Source organism: Topomyia yanbarensis, chromosome 2 (genome assembly GCF_030247195.1).
Source record: "Topomyia yanbarensis strain Yona2022 chromosome 2, ASM3024719v1, whole genome shotgun sequence".
Classification (NCBI taxonomy): domain Eukaryota; kingdom Metazoa; phylum Arthropoda; class Insecta; order Diptera; family Culicidae; genus Topomyia; species Topomyia yanbarensis.
The window spans coordinates 193685114-193706260 of NC_080671.1; the positions used below are offsets into that span (position 1 = coordinate 193685114).

General features: G+C 43.1%; 1 protein-coding gene across 9 annotated transcripts in view; it reads right to left on the reverse strand.

Annotated features, from left to right (window-relative positions):
* LOC131682538 (lachesin-like) overlaps positions 1-21147 on the reverse strand; it is a 236922-nt gene that overhangs the window by 145086 nt on the left and 70689 nt on the right. For all 9 annotated transcript variants that reach the window (XM_058964092.1, XM_058964095.1, XM_058964091.1 and 6 more), the window contains exon 3: positions 20282-20388. In XM_058964092.1, coding sequence (XP_058820075.1) covers positions 20282-20388 — 107 coding nt within the window. The remainder of the gene's footprint in view (positions 1-20281; positions 20389-21147) is intronic.

A 21147-nucleotide genomic window follows, 5' to 3' on the forward strand; every position in this document is an offset into this window, starting at 1 on the left:
AGCTGACAGTGTGCCAAATCGAATAATTTCCCACCCGTGGCACAGATGAATTTCTTCTCCAATTTCGGTCAGCTGGCACACACGTAAAACGAAGGCAAGCTAATATCATTGCTGTTCAGCTGATTGCTGCTGGTCTTTCCAACAATGACTTTTGCAGTCCGGTGGTTTCTACGCAAATTCGTTGCCGTAGCAGCACCGACTGAAGAGGATCGCACACACTCGGGGCGATCATCATCCTTTACCCGTCAGCCCATACCATGCCTGTGGGACCGGACGGGTAGTACAAAGTTTATCGCCGAATAACACAGTCCAGCACAACTGACTGTGCGTCGCGCTTGCCGTGCATACGTCGCACGGCCGGATCCCCACAGACCGGGAATTAGAAATAGTTTCGAAGCAGTGAAATTTGAATATAATAATGTTGTAAATAGTGTAAATAAATGTTGTTATGATTACAGTAGGACTTTCTGGTGTTGTGTGGACTGGAAAGGTCCGAAGAAGGCGGAATAGAACGCCCTTTTGCTGGCCTGTGCGGGGCCAGCCAAGTTTGTTTCGTTCCGGGTGCTGTTCGTCCGCCCTGTGTTTCACTGTCTTTTCTCGGGCTTGAGTATCGGCCAGATCCCGGCGTAAACATGGTCCTTCGAGCCGGATAGACTCTCAAGTCCGCAGGATGGTGCTCCATTTACCGCAAGTCAAGCGGTCCGCTGCAAAACGCGCGCAACGATCGTGCTTTTGTTTTCGCGAGCGCCATCGCGATCTACCCGGTCTGTGGGAGAAAATGCAATGGAGACTGCACCCATTTTCCAATACTGCGAAGACGCGGATCGAGATTACTTTCGCTGCTGATTTGGAGAATCGGCGGCCAGCTGGAGAGCTAAGCAACAAATCTGCCAGCTGTAGGACGCGTTTTCCATCGCATCATCGACGGAAATGGGTGAGTGCAGTTCCATTCAAGTGTGTGAATAAATCGGTGCGTCTGGTAGTCTTTTTCTTGCCGTTGAAGAACAAACACCATTCGCGAATGTTACACACCGACCGCGCTGTAACTGTAGGTCCAAGCAGGACCGATTCGTGGCCACAACACGTCCCGCTTTCGCTGCAATTCTTCGGAACGAGCACCGTTGTGCGCCATTTACGTCATCACATATTAGTGAGCACCCTACGACGAAGACTACCAGCCCGATTCACACTCGAAACCAGCTATATTGTGGCATCAGATGCCAAATTCCACGTCATCAATATGCGGCATCCGACGGCCGCTTCATCTAGTGCAGCATGGAACATCATTCGTCATATGCATCGCAAGCCGATGATCAATCGCAACGGCAAGTACGCATATTCTGCCTAAATAAGCCTGCACTGGATTTGCTCTACCTGTATTAGAGCTGTTTCGTACCCAGTACGCGCACACTAGGCGCGATAAGGATCTCTGGTGGCCAAAATGCGCACAACGTCCACCCACATACACGCACGATTCGATCTTCCTGGAGGCAATTGGCTCCACTTTTCCCGTCAAAGACGACCGAAGGACGATTCTCACACACACACAACTACACACGGATGTCGAGTCATTTTCCGACCTGGGAAGCAACGAAGTGCTTCATATTTCACCGTTGGTGTTTTCTGGTCCCACCAAAGGGCGATTTGGTGGATTTATGATCGCGTATTCGCCAGAAATCATGCAACCGGAAAGTGACATTCGCCAAATCTACCACGTCATCCGTCAGCTCACCCCATCCTGGATCAACTTTCCGTGGGATTCTGTTCCTCAACGCACTCCTTGTGGTTGGACCGGAGGAATCCATTTTTTTGCGTGTAATCCGTCCACGGATGTACGGATTGCACCACAAAGTTGATCACATCGCATCACTACACACAGTAAGTTACGACGAAGCGGTTTTGTCACCACCATCAACGAAGCCAAAGCAGTAAACACACCCGCCGGACGAGATCCCGGCCCTCACTCAGGGTATAGAGTCGCCAGACGAGATCCTGGCCCAAGCTCGGGGGAATCGAGCAGTTCCTGAAGCATCTGTAAAGAGCACAAGCCTCGCCGGGCGTGTTCTTGGAACCCCCCGGCTGTGACTTGACAATAGTTAAGTACAATTTTTTCGCTCAGCAGCAACGATGTTTGCGTACAGATTTTCTATTCTTTCAGTTTTTCATCGTGATCGTTAACCGCACTATGGTCTGTACGCACATCCATCCGGACAGAATTTCGGACCGTTTTATCACTCATGCACACATCGCCGTATCAACGAAGCTCTGCGATCACCATTCCGACAGAATATCGGACTCCACCTTCTACGAGTATCATCCCGACAGAATATCGGTAGGAAATCTATTCTCATCACCACGAACGTTTGTGACGTCACGGGATCACCACTCCAGTAGCAGACTGGACCGCACAGTAGTTTTCTGTGATCGCCGTCGATGAGTCACCATCGCCTAGCAACACTATCTCCGGACAGTTTCCGGTCCCTACTACGTCATCGCAAGAAACAAACAATACAACGTCATCACAGCTACAACGCTAGTCCATACCAATTAGCAGGATCGTCAAAGCAGCCGACATCATCAATATTCCAGTAGTTCGGCCCACTTCACTGGCCTAAACAACCACTGGTTGAATTTTCGTGATAATAATTCAAGGCGGGGAGAATGTTCACGCCGAAGTTAACATCGCACCAGAAAAATGATTTTGACCGCCAAAATCGACACTTGCAGATAGTGTGCAAAATCAAATATTTTCACCCCCGTGGAAGAGATAAAGTTATTCTCTAGTTTCGATCAGCTGGCGCACACGCAAACCGAAGGCAAGCTAACTTCATCGTTACCCAGCTGATTGCTGCCAATTGCCACTGGAGATTAGCAACAATACTTTCTGCAGTCCGGTGGTTTCTACGCAAATTCGTTGCCGTAGCAGCACCGACTGAAGAGGATCGCACACACTCGGGGCGATCATCATCTTTTACCCGTCAGCCCATACCATGCCTGTGGGACCGGACGAGTAGTACAAAGTTTATCGCCGATCAACACAGTCCAGCGCAACTGACTGTGCGTCGCGCTCGCCGTGCATACGTTGCACACCGCTTCCCCACAGACCGGGACTTAGAAATAGTTTGAAACAGTGAAATTTAAATATAACTTCTTGTAAATTGTGTAAATAAACGTTATTTTGTAAGTAAGAACTTTTAGTGTTGTGCGGGCTAAAAGTTGACCAAAGCAGGCGGAAACGAACGCCCTTTTGCTGGCCTGTGCGGGGCCAGCTAAGTTTATTTCGTTTCGGGTGCTGTTCGTCCGCTTTGTGTTTTGTGTTTCACTGTTTCCCGGGCTTGAGTATCGGCCAGATCCCGGCGTAAACATGGTCCTTCGAGCCGGATAGACTCTCAAGTCCGCAGGATGGTGCTCCATTTACCGCAAGTCAAGCGGTCCGCTGCAAAACGCGCGCAACGATCGTGCTTTTGTTTTCGCGAGCGCCATCGCGATCTACCCGGTCTGTGGGAGAAAATGCAATGGAGACTGCACCCATTTTCCAATACTGCGAAGACGCGGATCGAGATTACTTTCGCTGCTGATTTGGAGAATCGGCGGCCAGCTGGAGAGCTAAGCAACAAATCTGCCAGCTGTAGGACGCGTTTTCCATCGCATCATCGACGGAAATGGGTGAGTGCAGTTCCATTCAAGTGTGTGAATAAATCGGTGCGTCTGGTAGTCTTTTTCTTGCCGTTGAAGAACAAACACCATTCGCGAATGTCACTTTCCGGTTGCATGATTTCTGGCGAATACGCGATCATAAATCCACCAAATCGCCCTTTGGTGGGACCAGAAAACACCAACGGTGAAATATGAAGCACTTCGTTGCTTCGTACAAGACTACCAGCCCGATTCACACTCGAAACGAGCCATAGTGTGGCATCAGATGCCAAATCCCACGTCATCAATTCGCGGCAAACCGACGGCCGCTTCATCTAGTGCAGCACAGAACGCCGTTCTTCGTATGTGTCGCCAACAGACAATCGAAACGGCGCGTGATCGTGTTTTCCCTACATAAGCCTGCACTAGATTAAGCGGCCGTCGGTTTGCCGCGAATTGATGACGTGGGATTTGGCATCTGATGCCACACTATGGCTCGTTTCGAGTGTGAATCGGGCTGGTAGTCTTCGTCGTAGGGTGCTCACTAATATGTGATGACGTAAATGGCTCACAACGGTGCTCGTCCCGAAGAATCGCAAACATTTGTTCACGCCGAAGTGAACATCGTACCAGATAATTATTTTGACCCCCCAAATTGACACCCGCAGATAGTGTGCAAAATCGCTTATTTTCACCCCGGTGGCACAGATTAAATTATCCTTCAATTTCGATCAGCTGGCGCACACGCAAACCGAAGGCAAGCTCTCATCATCGTTACCCAGCTGATTGCTGCCAATTGCCACTGGAGATGAACAATGCTTTTTGCAATCCGACGGTTTCCATGCAAATTCGTCGCCGTAGCAGCACCGAGAGCAGTTGATCGCACACGGCTGGGTCATCTTTCTCTTCAGCCGTCTCATGTCCTGTGGGAGCAGCAGGGCAGTACGGCAGTACAAAGTTTATCGCCGATCAAGACAGTCCAGCAGAACTGACTGTGCGTCACACTCGCCGTGCATACGTCGCACGACCGCTTCCCCACAGACCGGGACTTAGAATAGTTTGAAACAGTGAAATTTAAATATAACTTCTTGTAAATTGTGCAAATAAACGTTATTTTGTAAGTAAGAACTTTTAGTGTTGTGCGGACTGAAAGTTGTCCAAAGCAGGCGGAAACGAACGCCCTTTTGCTGGCCTGTGCGGGGCCAGCCAAGTTTATTTTGTTTCGGGTGCTGTTCGTCCGCTTTGTGTTTTGTGTTTCACTGTTTCCCGGGCTTGAGTATCGGCCAGATCCCGGCGTAAACATGGTCCTTCGAGCCGGATAGACTCTCAAGTCCGCAGGATGGTGCTCCATTTACCGCAAGTCAAGCGGTCCGCTGCAAAACGCGCGCAACGATCGTGCTTTTGTTTTCGCGAGCGCCATCGCGATCTACCCGGTCTGTGGGAGAAAATGCAATGGAGACTGCACCCATTTTCCAATACTGCGAAGACGCGGATCGAGATTACTTTCGCTGCTGATTTGGAGAATCGGTGGCCAGCTGGAGAGCTATGCAACAAATCTGTCAGCTGTAGGACGCGTTTTCCATCGCATCATCGACGGAAATGGGTGAGTGCAGTTCCATTCATATGTATGAATAAATCGGTGCGTCTGGTAGTTTTTTTTTTCTTGCCGTTGACGAGGAAACACAATTCGCGAAAGTTACACACCGCGCTGTAACAGTAGGTCCAAGCAGGACCGATTCGTGGCCACAACACGTCCCGCTTTCGCTGCGATTCTTCGGGACGAGCACCGTTGTGAGCCATTTACGTCATCACATATTAGTGAGCACCCTACGACGAAGACTACCAGCCCGATTCACACTCGAAACCAGCCATATTGTGGCATCAGATGACAAATCCCACGTCATCAATTTGCGGCAAACCGACGGCCGCTTCATCTAGTGCAGCACAGAACGTGATCGTGTCTTACCTACATAAGCCTGCACTAGATTTGCTCTACCTGCATCAGAGCTGCTTCGTACCCCGTACACGCACACTAGGCTCGTTAAGGAGATCTGGTGGCCAAAATGTGCGCAACGTTAACCTATATACACGCACGATTCGTTCTTCCTGGAAGCAATTGGCTTCACTTTTCCCGTCAAAGACGACCGAAGGACGATTCTCACACACACACAACTACACACGGATGTCGAGTCACTTTCCGATCTGGGAAGCAACCAAGTGCTTCATATTTCACCGTTGGTGTTTTCTGGTCCCACCAAAGGGCGATTTGGTGGATTTATGATCGCGTATTCGCCAGAAATCATGCAACCGGAAGGTGACATTCGCCAAATTCTTCACGTCATCCGTCAGCTCACCCGATACTGGATCAACTTTCCGTGGGATTCTGTTCCTCAACGCACTCCTTGTGGTTGGACCGGAGGAATCCATCTTTTTGCGTGTAATCCGTACACGGATGTACGGATTGCACCACAAAGTTGATCACATCGCATCACTACACACAGTAAGTTACGGCGAAGCGGTTTTGTCACCACCATCAACGAAGCCATAGCAGCAAACACACCCGCCGGACGAGATCCCGGCCCTCACTCAGGGTATAGAGTCGCCAGACGAGATCCTGGCCCAAGCTCGGGGGAATCGAGCAGTTCCTGAAGCATCTGTAAAGAGCACAAGCCTCGCCGGGCGGGTTCTCGGAACCCCCCGGCTGTGACTTGACAATAGTTAAGTACAATTTTTTCGCTCAGCAGCAACGATGTTTGCGTACAGATTTTCTATTCTTTCAGTTTTTCATCGTGATCGTTAACCGCACTATGGTCTGTACGCACATCCATCCGGACAGAATTTCGGACCGTTTTATCACTCATGCACACATCGCCGTATCAACGAAGCTCGAATCACCAATCCGACAGAATATCGGACTACACCGTCTATGAGCATCATCCCGACAGAATATCGGTATAAAATCACTAACCATCACCACGAACGTTTATGACGTCACGGGATCACCACTCCGGTAGTAGACTGGACCGCACAGTAATTTTTGCGCGATCGCCGTCGACGAGTCCACCTAGTATACCCATCTCCGGTTCACGATTGGTTCGGCCCATCTCGGTGGCCTAAGCGACAACTTGTTGAATTTTCTTAATAATTCAAGGCGGGGAGAATGTTCACGCCGAAGTGAACATCGTACCAGATAATTATTTTGACCCCCCAAATTGACACCCGCAGATAGTGTGCAAAATCGCTTATTTTCACCCCGGTGGCACAGATTAAATTATCCTTCAATTTCGATCAGCTGGCGCACACGCAAACCGAAGGCAAGCTCTCATCATCGTTACCCAGCTGATTGCTGCCAATTGCCACTGGAGATGAACAATGCTTTTTGCAATCCGACGGTTTCCATGCAAATTCGTCGCCGTAGCAGCACCGAGAGCAGTTGATCGCACACGGCTGGGTCATCTTTCTCTTCAGCCGTCTCATGTCCTGTGGGAGCAGCAGGGCAGTACGGCAGTACAAAGTTTATCGCCGATCAAGACAGTCCAGCAGAACTGACTGTGCGTCACACTCGCCGTGCATACGTCGCACGACCGCTTCCCCACAGACCGGGACTTAGAATAGTTTGAAACAGTGAAATTTAAATATAACTTCTTGTAAATTGTGCAAATAAACGTTATTTTGTAAGTAAGAACTTTTAGTGTTGTGCGGACTGAAAGTTGTCCAAAGCAGGCGGAAACGAACGCCCTTTTGCTGGCCTGTGCGGGGCCAGCCAAGTTTATTTTGTTTCGGGTGCTGTTCGTCCGCTTTGTGTTTTGTGTTTCACTGTTTCCCGGGCTTGAGTATCGGCCAGATCCCGGCGTAAACAGTAAACTTACCCTATTCATAGGGTTCTAGAGTGCCACGTACCAAACCTTCTTAGCTTTATTGTGCATAGTTTTGACAGTTAAAAAGTGCCTGTTCGCGCATTTTGGTTTGCACCTTTCTTTCTTATACGTAGTTGAAGTTAGCGTAAAAAATGTAAAAATCTTCAATAACTTTGAAGCACTTCGCTTTTTTACATACAGACAATATGATGTAGTTTTGATACCCACACATTTGTCGTTATCATAGTTTGCACGAAAAGTCACAATGAAAAAAGTTATATTAAAAAAACTAGATTTAAGGGGGTTGTAATATAAAATGCCCAATAAATCGATAACCTTTAGTTCTACAACCACACGTAAAACGAAGGCAAGCTAATATCATTGCTGTTCAGCTGATTGCTGCTGGTCTTTCCAACAATGACTTTTGCAGTCCGGTGGTTTCTACGCAAATTCGTTGCCGTAGCAGCACCGACTGAAGAGGATCGCACACACTCGGGGCGATCATCATCTTTTACCCGTCAGCCCATACCATGCCTGTGGGACCGGACGAGTAGTACAAAGTTTATCGCCGATCAAGACAGTCCAGCAGAACTGACTGTGCGTCGCGCTCGCCGTGCATACGTTGCACTACCGCTTCCCCACAGACCGGGACTTAGAAATAGTTTGAAACAGTGAAATTTAAATATAACAATCATGTACATAGTTGTAAATAAATGTTGCTTGTTCTAGAACATAGACTTTTAGTGTTGCGCGGGCTAAAAGTGATTGCAGAAGGCGGAAAAGAACGCCCTTTTGCTGGCCTGTGCGGGGCCAGCCGAGTTAGTTTAGTTTCCCTGTTTGGGTGCTGTTCATCCGCTCTGTGTGTCGTGTTTCACTGGTTCCCGGGCTTGAGTATCGGCCAGATCCCGGCGTAAACAAAACAAAACGTTTTACTGATAATTCAGTCCAAATTAAACCTGCAACCGAGTTAGATCGCTCCTCCTGAAAAAAAATAAAACTCTAGTTAAAAAAGTTAAGTGCAAAATTGTTTGTCGTATGCAGAAGAAATATAGTTAGAAGAAATAAAGTGTTTGCTACTTACCGTGAAAGTGCACTATACTTACGTGCTGAAGAATTTCCGTGCTAAGTTTCGCCACTGCTGCTTATTCGGTGCATCTGCCGATTGCAGATCTCGCTAGCTGTTGCTGCTTTTCGTGAGGTTTTCGCTCGCCTTCATTGCGAGCTGTTGGTAGGTGGTGAAAACCATCGTCGTGAGGCTGCTGCCCAGTGACGATTTTAGTTACCTGCGCCAGGTGTTATGAGCTGCAACAAGTAGGGTACTTGGACCGATAATTGCCCTTGTCTCACCGGAGAGATTCTGGCAACGAAGTAAATTAAAGAATCACAACGTAGGGGTAAGCGACATCATAATTTTTGGTCCAAAGAAGGTACTTCAATGCGCGAATGGCAGGAACAGTTGATAAAAGTGCACGATAGCAGCACCACAGCAGGGATTGCCAAGGCTAGGGACGCCACAGCAACAGCAGCAACCAGCAAAATCCACGACACGTGTTGCAACAGCTAGGGACGCTGTAAAGCAAGCAGCAAATGCCACGGATACAGCTCCAAAAACCAGCAAAAAACTAGGCACGGATTTCCACAGCTAACAATTTAGTGGTAAAATCGTCGCAGCAGGATTTGCCACGATCCGGAATGCCACAGCAGGAACCACCAAACAGCATACAACGATCAACGCAGCTAGGGACGCCACGAAGTACAATGGTCCAATTGTCCGATGGCAAAATGGCGCCTTGAAGCCAGCGACAATGCCACCAAGCCTTGCCGAATAGCAGCAATTGTCGACCAGGAACAAATGAAACCGTCGAAGTATGCAAAGAAATGCGAAGAAAATCTAGAGGGCACCTGCGATACCCGCAAAACAAAATGCGTTTTGCAGCGGACCGCTTGACTTGCGGTAAATGGAGCACCATCCTGCGGACTTGAGAGTCTATCCGGCTCGAAGGACCATGTTTACGCCGGGATCTGGCCGATACTCAAGCCCGAGAAAAGACAGTGAAACACAGGGCGGACGAACAGCACCCGGAACGAAACAAACTTGGCTGGCCCCGCACAGGCCAGCAAAAGGGCGTTCTATTCCGCCTTCTTCGGACCTTTCCAGTCCACACAACACCAGAAAGTCCTACTGTAATCATAACAACATTTATTTACACTATTTACAACATTATTATATTCAAATTTCACTGCTTCGAAACTATTTCTAATTCCCGGTCTGTGGGGATCCGGCCGTGCGACGTATGCACGGCAAGCGCGACGCACAGTCAGTTGTGCTGGACTGTGTTATTCGGCGATAAACTTTGTACTACCCGTCCGGTCCCACAGGCATGGTATGGGCTGACGGGTAAAGGATGATGATCGCCCCGAGTGTGTGCGATCCTCTTCAGTCGGTGCTGCTACGGCAACGAATTTGCGTAGAAACCACCGGACTGCAAAAGTCATTGTTGGAAAGACCAGCAGCAATCAGCTGAACAGCAATGATATTAGCTTGCCTTCGTTTTACGTGTGTGCCAGCTGACCGAAATTGGAGAAGAAATTCATCTGTGCCACGGGTGGGAAATTATTCGATTTGGCACACTGTCAGCTGGTGTCGATTTTAGCGGTCAAAATAATTTTCCGATACTATGTTCACTTCGGCGTGAACAGTCGCTTTTGGGGTTTTGTTATTGGCATTTTTAAAATGGGGAAGATTAAACAAACCAGTACAATTATCTCACATCTAATAAATTCTCAGAAATACAATGTTTTTTAATAGTTCAATCTATCAACTGCGAATATTATAACAGATAATCATAAAATTCGAGAAATTGTTGAGGATTCTTCGGTGTGACGAATTTTAGAATATATCATGTTTTCTAAAATACATTTTCTTTTCCAAATTTTATTTAGTTTTAAGGAGGAAATTATTCAATATTTTTACATTAAAGTTTTCAGCTATTTCAAGCACTATCTAAAACACATATTGAAATTGTAACAGCAAACAATAATACCAGCTGGGATGTGTATTTATTCAGAGATTTCTAGGCCATTTTGAAATATTGATAGCTTCATGCAGCATACTCACAAATATTAATCTTTCAACAATTTGAACAGGTCGCATTATTACTTTTTTAACTTTCTACAAAATGAATCAAGTATCTTGATTATTGCGAAAATTTGTTAGTTCGATGTTTTTTTAAGACGAATGAAGCACCATCGAATACGACGGAAACATTAGTACAAATGCGCATTCAAAGTAATTGTCAGTTCATTGTAAATGTCAAACTGTCTTAGGTGGAATGAAAACATACAACAATCTCAAACTTAAACATTTTTATGCGGGGGTTGAAATAAAAGAAATTACAATGCTTTGGTAATTCGGAGAACGCACAAAATCAGAGGACAAGTTTCGATTGTTTATGAAAAACCCGCATAAATTGGAAAAATCGAACTGAAGATCCTCAAAATTCATAACGGTATTGTGGAAATCAGTATATATCAAACAGTTTTTTAAGTTCTGAAAATTCATTTTCGCAATATACACAATTAATTAAAAGAAATTTTTTTATAGAATCATTTGACTAAACCATAAACAATAGTTTAAAAATGTTTTTTTTATTTGAATCCGCGTTTCTTTATTTCATCTGGAGTGCTTGATACTTCCTGCATCTTCTTTAAAATAAGTTTGATATGAAAATTATATTCTTTAGAATAGCTTGTTAATAACGATTCCATGCGATTCCAAAACTTTTTGAATAAAGGCTTCAACATTGAAATCATAAGCCACATATTCGAAATTGCGTGTCAGACGAGTATCTCACAAAAAGGTAATCTCTTAATCAAAATGCAACCAAGTACCTTATTTTCAAATTTTCAAATTTTCCGAACTCTTGCATCAAAAACTTATCTATTCTCATGGAACTTTGAGTGTCCATGTGAAAAACGCAAATATATGGAAATCAATAAAAACTTCGAAAATTTGCTTTAAAAAGTTGAATAAATACGCATAAAAAGAGGCTTCAGCGTATTAGCAAATAGACGATCATTGGTGTAATATAACAATCATTCACAGTTTATCGATTGATTTGTTTATTGGGGCTTTAACCGACTGGTCATTTGCCCGTTTTACAGTTTACAGTTGGCGTTCAAAGATAATTGTTAAAGAATATGTAATATAATATAACATCATCGTTATATGCGTACATTAAAATCATATTAGCAGTTCAATGATATCACCAGAAGATATAATCTTGATATAAGTTTGCTTGCCTTGCTGATAGGGATGTCACAAAAATAACACAGTCGGTAATAAATATCAACATGAGATATAAATTTGATAGCTTTCTGTTAAGTCGTTCTGATCGGGTAGAGATGTGCGGGTTAAGGCATATTCTGATGCAGAATAGTACCGTGAGTTAATATCAGTCCTTTTTCAATTGTTAGGCCCGAAACTATTGAAAAAAAAAAACATTGTTTCTTTTTAGGACAATAACACATCCAAATCCATGCGACTTGCACGACTCTATAGGTTGCCTTATCAGATCTACCATAGTTTTCATATGAAACTTGGGATGGCAGTCTGCTAGCGGATTGCAAAAGTATCAGATCATGCTGTGTGGGTCGCTGTCCCGGTTAACAATGAGGCGTACGAGATATTTGCAGATACGCCATTTAGCAGGACAACTGTCAATTTGTTGGTTGAATTTGATTAGGTTTTTTTTAAATATAAAAATCAAAAAAGAATAATTAAGGTTTAATAATGATATTATTGTACTCGTAAGGACACCCGCTATCAATACATATGAAAAACTGACACATTTTTTTCCAAATTAAAGATCCCTATTGAGGAACTTGGCAACTCAGCTCGGGGCAGTAAAAACCATCATAGGCGACCAAAGAAGCGTCTGCCATCGAACCATTTTTATGATAGATTTTCCTTTACTGATCACCTATATCCAAATATCCAAAAAAATGAAGAACACTACTTTAAACTCATTGTTGGTTTACTTTGGATTTTCTAATTATCTTACACAATACACCATGCGCCTCCATATCACCAACAAAAATTTAAAATCTCCTTAAACTTGTTGGCGCACCTAAGCGCAGAACGGGACAATGATATTCAAAAATCGAGACAATTTTCAGTAGAATGTATAATATTTGACCGTTCCGAACTATTTCGCCTGATTGTACAGAATATGTTAGTGAAAAAAGTATTTTTGATCAGACCATCTCAGACATAATTAGATGAAAAAGTCATAGTTCCAATAAAATTTATCGAATGGATTATAATCGCAAACAAAATAAAACAAAAAAAAACAAGTTTAACTGAAATCGGACAGAAATCAAAAGAGTAACATGCATTTGAAGTGTTCTTATTTATCAAGTAGTACTGGACCGATACAATTTTCTGACACCGTGGAGTTTTGTTTGTTTGTTTTTATTGTCACCGTGGACTGAACTTTCACAGCTTTAGACGTTACTGATGCTCTTAAAGGTTTCCTGGTAACTTTTTTCCCTAAATCGAGAGCATTTTTGAAACAGTTAACTGCCAATTCTCCTTGCAAGAATTTCATCCTTCGATTTCTAATTCATCGTACGAGATCGTGTATTTGATCAATGTTCTACAGTGGAATTACAGAAATATCTTCTTGGAAATTAATTCCCATTGAATCATTCCCAGTTCCATCTGGAACTAGATGTGATGTATTGGTATTATGCAAAACTTACCCAACTTGTAGAAAGTTTTTACTTCCACGATTTTAATCATATTCGTCTGGATAAAGAAAACTCCTTCGCAGGATTACTTCTAGGAATTAAAAGTGTTATTCTTAGAACCGAATCAACCTGCCTTCGACACCAGGCATTGTAGTTGACGCAAGTCAAGTTCGAATCAAAATTCTCTGCACAACTTTCATGATATTCCTCTTAGAGCCTAGGTGGGTTACATGTGGTACATACGGTTGCGACCATCTGATATAAATTTCTAGCGGTTCGAGACCATCTGTTGGGCGGAGAGTGTGAAAGAAACACCGGTTATTAGCAGCACGTTATGTTGGTGTAGTAGCGTGCAGTGTGGTGCAGTGCGGTGTCATTCGGTATTTTTCACCGGATTGACGATTCGCCTCACATATAAATCCTTACCATTTTTTGGCTCTGCAAGTGTTTTAATTAGAAAAAACAAATTAGGGTTTTCAATACGAATTCACTGTTATTTCACTTACGATTTTAAACTAGAATAATACATTAGGGTTCCATTTTAGAATTAATCACTCCCGTAGAATTAAGGAATTTTAATTAGCACCAATAAATTATTTCAATTTAGCTTTTAACTTCTCGACCGAACTCGCAATGTGTGTGACTTGAGATTCGCTGAATTGAGATCAACTTTAATCAAAGATCTTTGCGTCAACTTCAATATGACCATTTCAAACACGGGATAAATGACACGGATCCCTGTACCGCCGTTTCGCGTAAGCGCGTCGACATCGACGCAGTTGGATTACATGTGGTACCTACGGTTGCGACCATCTGATTTACATTTCTAGCGGTTCGAGACCATCTGTTGGGACAGAGAGTGTGAAAGAAACACCGGTTATTAGCAGCACGTTACGTTGGCGTAGTAGCGTACAGTGCGGTGCAGCTTTATACTGCAAATATATTCATTTTAATTCGATTATACAATAGTCATTCGGTATTTTTCACCGTATTGACGATTCATCCTACATGTAGAGAACTCAGGGTATAAATTTTAACCAAATTGTTGGTTCTGTAAGTGTCTTAATTAGAAAAACAAATTAGATTTTTCAGTACGAATTTACTTTTATTTCACTTACGATTTTAAGCTAGAATAATAAATTTGTGTTTTATTTTAGCATTAATCATCCCCGTAGAATTAAGGAATTTTAATTAGCACCAATAAATTATTTCAATTTAGCTTTTAACTTCTCGACCGAACTCGCAATGTGTGTAGCGGACCCTACACGTGTAGAAATATTGTCAATAAATCGATTATTGATCAATATATTGCTCGTGTAAGGGTATCTTGAAAATATTGATCATGTAGAAATCAAATGGGATTGACGTATTGAAGCAGTCTTGACAATATTTTTATTGACAATATTCTTGTCCCATGTAGGGTCCGCTTGTGACTTGAGATTCGCTGACGTTTGACGTTTATAGCCGGCCTACACGCTAAACGCGCGTGCCCCAGATTTTAGACCTCACACGAAACATTGATTGGAAGAGAACGCTTTTGCTATCCGAATAATCCACTCAAGAGTTTCCTCTGGACAGAGAATACAGGCTTTTGGTTGGCTCAACACCGCTAATCAAGCTCAAATTAAACCAGTACCCTGCAGGAATACAGGATGGTTTCTCACCCCGCAATGGGATAAAGAGTGCTCAGACGAAGTCCTCAGCGTACAAAACCTTCCTGAAAAACGGAACACCCGACAGCTTCTGGAAGAATGCATCGTAAGAAAAGACAAAGAAAATTAAAAACGCAGCTATTGGCGACGGTTCGTTTACGGGTTAACGAAAGAAACATCGCTGAGCACTCGTTGTGACAAACAGATCTGTCCCGGTACAGGAAACCTATAACGTCGCGTATTCTCAGAATACTGTGAACGGATCACCGTTTATGTCAGATAAATTATCACTTATTATGCAACAATAACGTCACGGGGTTAAATTAAATTCAGCCCTTTGAAGAATCTGCTGCACTACGCGAAGAGGCGTTTATTGAATTTATGCAACAAGTTCTTCGAGGTTATCATTGTCCTTCATAGTTGGAAGAAAGTGAAGGTGTTCGCCATCCCAAAACCATGTAAATCAACCTCCGGAACAATGGAACGAACAGTTGCGTGGCGTTTCTCTGTGAAGCACATTTTACATGGCAATTCAACAGCTATACTAGTTAGCTAGATGGCCTTCTCTAGCACTCATGCATAAGCTTCCTTCTTTACAATTTTCACGCGAACGACGTAGATGAATATCTTATCAATTTAAGCAAGCTTATGCAACTTACAGATGACGTAATAGTCTCTACTACTAGTTCAAAGCTATCGATTAATTAAGACCATTTCAAGATATTATAGACAATTTGTCTACTTGGGCTCTACAGCTAGATATTATAGGATTTTCTAGGAAGCGTGAGCCAGCGCAAAGCCAGCTCTTACTTATGGGGGAAGATCTTCAAATTCAAATACCTCGGGGTGTGGTTCGACTCTAAAGAAGCCTGTAAGTGTAACATTAATTTCTGAAACGGCTCAATTTTCTGTGAATACTAACCGAATCATGGTGAATGTGCGTTTGTAGCTTGTGGAAAGCAGGCTCAGAGTTGGTGGTAACGGCTATCACGATATCGAACACGTTGTCTGGTCATGTGCCAGGTAATGTAACGCAAGCTCTCAGTTAATTAATTAACCCAATAGTTCGGGATATCATAGCATCCTTTTATGTTTCACATATCTCATAAAGACCACCAATATACAAGTTTAGGTGTCCCTTCTCTTTTTGCTCTTTTCAGAAGTATCCTTTACCGAATACCATCGAATACCAACTACTTCTAACTACGTTTCCCCGCTCGCGCTCTTCTCGATTCGGAATCGGCAAAAAACTTAATCACGGAGCGGTTGAGAAGCGTTTAAAGGTTTCTCGTAATTGTGTGGCTATATTTGTTGCGTAGGGAACCAGAATCGCCAAAGTTGCTCACCCTTTCCTGCTTCTCGCTATCATAGGCCGAAATGCCACTCACTGAACGACAGATACCAAGTCAATTACACAGCGCAAAACAGTGAGCTGCAGCTGAGGAATTTGAATCGGGTAGGCTACCGTGTCAAATAATGACCAACTTGTCGCGGTTTGCGAACAGGAAAAAACTTGCACCTTTATTTAAGCCGAGAATACAAAATCGAATAACAATTTATTGATGCTACTTCTTCGATGACTTGGTTGTAACTAACGGGCTCTTATGAACTAAGTAGATGTGAAAGGCGGAGAGAGAATCATGAACCTTCGTCTTGAATCTGTGATGAGCGAGAGCAATGTCATGTATAGCAGTAATGGTGAGATGAGCTGCCTCACTAACGATTATTGATCTCATCTCTCATGTCGACTCAACTCGCTACCAATATTGCTCTGACATACAACAATATTAGTACTCGGAATTTGACAAACTGGAGACAAGGTTATGCACAGGTTACGTGCGGTGATACGGTCACCAGGGATGAAATGCACCTCAGAGCAGAGAAGAATAAAAAACGCTTTTTCATGCGAACCACCGCTCTTCTCTTACACAATAAACCTCTTTACTCCGATGTGTGTTGCTCCCATATGTGTATTCTACTCTATGGCTACACACCGCAAAGAGTAGAAATAAAGAGGCTCTTTAGTGTGAATCTTGGTCCCACGCGCACGGAGGCAGAGGAGGCAACAAAAAACATTTTAAAAACGTTCTTCCGAACAAACTATATCTGAATTGTAGTTTGATTCGTCTTCCTACCTGTTTGCCAGTGAGGGGAGGCACAAAAAAGCGGCTCTTCAAGGTGAAAAAAGTTGTGCAGCTCTTGGTGCACAGATCTTTCTCTTTTTCATTTCTAAGTTTCTCTTTGTGCGGTCGTTCTGCACATCGCAGTGTTTTTGTGCTGCTCTTTTTTTCATCGGTGTATTTCGCTCTTTGTGGCACATTGTGTGAGCAAATAATAAGCCTGACGGTCACAAATATCTTCATTTCCTCGAGAGTTGCGTTTATCAATTCTACCCAAGGCTACGATCAACCTTCTAACCTCTACTATACACACGGATAGACGGATAGTACCGGGAGTAATTCAACTAGCAGATCCTGCATATTTCGAGTCTAGCGCAGTAGACCTTGTACTTGGAATCGAATCGTTCTTCGAATTTTTCGAAACCGGTCGATAAATTTCCATTGGAGAAGGCCCGCCCATCTGTGGTCGGATGGGTTATGTAAGACGACGTTTTGCTTTCAACCCAAGCCCTACACATTAATGGCAAAGTATTTACGTTGGATGGGCTTGACGAGTTGATGTCTTTGATGTCTCGCTTTTGGTCTTGTGAGGAGGTAGAGTCAGTAATGCTCACAGACTATAGGAGAAAAGCTACGAGGATCTGTGTCTGCGTTCAGTCCAAAGGATTCTAGAGGGTTGGCACACCGTCGCTTTTCCCGAAAATGAAGACGTACTTTCACGCTGGGGTGAATCAAGGGACGCAGCACGCCAACGACTTCAGGGAACGGAACGTAGGGTGGCAAAAGATTCATTACTACGGTATCAGTACGATGCCTTCATGGAACAATATCTAGCGCTAGGGAACATGAGTAAGGTCGAAGATGCTTCCGCGGGATCAATAAAACAGTACTACCTGCTGCACCACCTGCTGGTCAAGCACTACTACCAAGGTTTGCAGGGTCTTCGATTCTTCTTTTAAGATATCATCGGGAGTATCGCTCAACAATGTGTAGCTGGTTGGGCCAGTGATACGACTAATAATCTTACGGAGTCGGACCAAACAGATCATGCTCGTGTCCGAAATGTCTCGGCAGATCAATGTCAGCTCACAAGATCAACCACTCCAGTGTACTCTTTGGCGTACCACACGAATAGACGAGATTGACACTTACGAGCTGAACACAGTTACGTAACGTATCAAACTAGCACCGTTTTTGGCTACCAGGACTATTAAACAGCTGGCTTTGGATGAGCAAAAACACAATGTCCTATAGTGCACGTCTGCGCCCAGTGCCTCTAAACCAACAGCCAATACAGCTAACGAAAAAATTAACGCCACAGCTGGGTACATGATTGTGTCACGCAAAAGCAAGATGTAGACAAAAACATCCGGGCGTAGGCACTAAGACAGCAGTACGATGATAATGACACGAACGTTAACGAAAACAGAAAAGAAGACAGTACAGCGAACCACCAAGCTGCATTGGATAACGCAGTAATTGTTTCCCAGCCGCGAGAAAGGATTTCTACGCGCAAGAATAAGTGGTGTGCGCTAGATTCGGACAGTCGAAAAATGAACTAAGACCCGCGGCTCAATAAAGCCAACAGTGCGAGTCGTGTCGAATAAAAAATAACAAAAAATAAATAAAATGAAGAAAATATCTCACCCATGTTTTTGTTTTCAAACATATTCTGAAACAGTATAAAAATTCAACAAGAATCACCTTGCGGGAGAATAAAACGAGTAAAATATGCTCAAATCGACACGATGGAAATTAGTGGCTCAAAATTGCCATATACTTATTTTTTGCTACAGTTTGAAATTTGTGACTCATTTGTATCGATAATCATCGCGCAACATACCTTTGATTGCTTAATGTTTTGAAATCTTCCAGACACATTTTGAATACGAACGTAAATGTTTTTATCTCAATATTCCTTAACACTGTATTGGTGTATCATCAGATATCAAACAAAAAAGCGTTTAGCTTACAACCTTAAAGTATCATGTTTCGTTTCTTAACGTATTTCTAATCTTAATTTTAGGAAATACCTCCGCATAGGCAGATAATGATAAACCAACCCGGACAATCTTTCCGGTGAACCGTGTAATTTACCCCCGTCTCAATTTTTATTTCCGGTGCGACAACGGAAGCAGCGTAGCGTTATTTCGCAGGATCAAAATGTACGTTCTTTTTTTCGGTCACCGCCAACCGTCTATCTGGGGTTGTGGAACTTCGAGTTTTCTGGTTTGAGGGAAAGAAAAACCGGAGAATCATAACGAATATAAAAATGTCTTCGGTACCTACAAGATTTTTATTCCTCATAAAAATGAAGAGAGTTTGGCAATTTTGTCCTTCTGGGTTAGGGATTTGCGGTTGGGTCAGACGAGGTAAGGAAAATATGCATTTGTATGTGGCTCCCTTTCGATGAATGAGATATCATTGAACCGAGTGTGCTTGTTGGATCGAGGGTTCATTCCTGCATAACAAAAGTCTGTCAGAAATGCTATCAGGGTGGCATAAATGGGTAAACATTTGAGTGCTATGATTGTGGTCCCTTTATCGGTAACCCTTGTACCGTGGTGGTCAATGGCACATATCAGTTAGTGAAGTGTTGGAGAGCTAGGGTAAATTATTCAATATGTTAATATTTATCTTTTCGATTTCTAATCGTGCACACTTTTGAAACTATTAAATTTTCAGGTAAAATATTTATATAATCAAACATCCCTGGGGATAGCCACCCTGAAATGTTTGTCTATCGGAGGTAGATGAATGTAAATAAAGGTAGAATCAAGACAGGTTCCTTGAGTTTCTACGTACGTCAACGTTAGGTAGATAGGGAAATCGATTCTTCTCTCCCTGCCGAAACGACCGTAGTCGGAGAGCACGTCAGTCAGTTTTGATATGAGCATATAAGGGGAGAATCATAAGTAGAAGGTAGGTTCATACCCGGATCAGGCTAGCATACAAATAAATGGGGATTTTTATTAGGAAAATATCCATGATCGTTCGTACGCTCAGTATTCTCGAGAAATGCTCCGTTGTACGGCTTTTATTAAAAGATAACAATTTTCATAAAACTGATTTCTTTTATTGCGTTTGGGATGGGCACGTTGGTTAGGTTAGGGAGAAAGGAATGATTCGAGTTAGAGTTATCTTGATGCTTGTGGTGGTTATGCAAAAAAGCACAATCGTGAGAATTACTATGAAAAGGGACGGTTGCTACCACGAATATTATATTATTGACAACTGCAACAATCGTTACGGAAGCAGTACTTACTTTATAGGATCCTAGATTCTTGACGGAGCACGCCAGTTTGACATTCCGTCCTGCAGGCACTGTTACGTTTTCTATGACCTCGGTGAATTCAGGTTCTTCTACCACCACTGAAAAGAAAAATTGGATAGCATAGAATTAGATTTCATGCATTAAAAATGTAATTGGTAACAAAATCAAACAGTAGAACTGCAGCCGTTGATTAATTTTAAAAGAAAGATATGGAATCGTCATTGCAAAGTTTTTTTTTTGGAAAATTTAGCCTTTTAATTCCATCTAATATAAATGTCTATTTTTCAATGTTAGATCATATCGGTCATTGAGAAATTTTTATATTGTTTTGATGAAGTGAAATTTGGCACGGAGTATATATATATGCTATTTTCAAGCAGCTGTCATTTTTGTGAAATCATAAATTAATACAGATATCAATAAAAATTTGTTTTGTTCCGAAAATCCGAAAATTGTTTCTTTTCTTAATTTGATTTTCTTTTGTTTATTTAATTATCATCTGACCTAGTTGATCTTCATGAATTGGTATGAAGATGGGGAAAAACCAATTAGAGTGAAACATCAACTTTTCTCAAATTGGCAGTAAAACCCCATATTTTTTCAATTACATGTATAATGCAATATTTAACATCAAATAGAAAAAAAGACACAAAAACGAAAAAATATAAATGAATAGAAGCAGAGAAAAATATGGATTAAAATGTCGTCAGTAACGATCTGGCATGTCAGGAACTCCTCAATAGCATAGGTAGTGGACAACACGTTGTACGTGGCAGACATGAAGCGACTCGGACCATGCCCACTGTACAGGGAGTTCCTATGTCCCAACGTTCCGGTGCATAGATGTGGGGTTGACC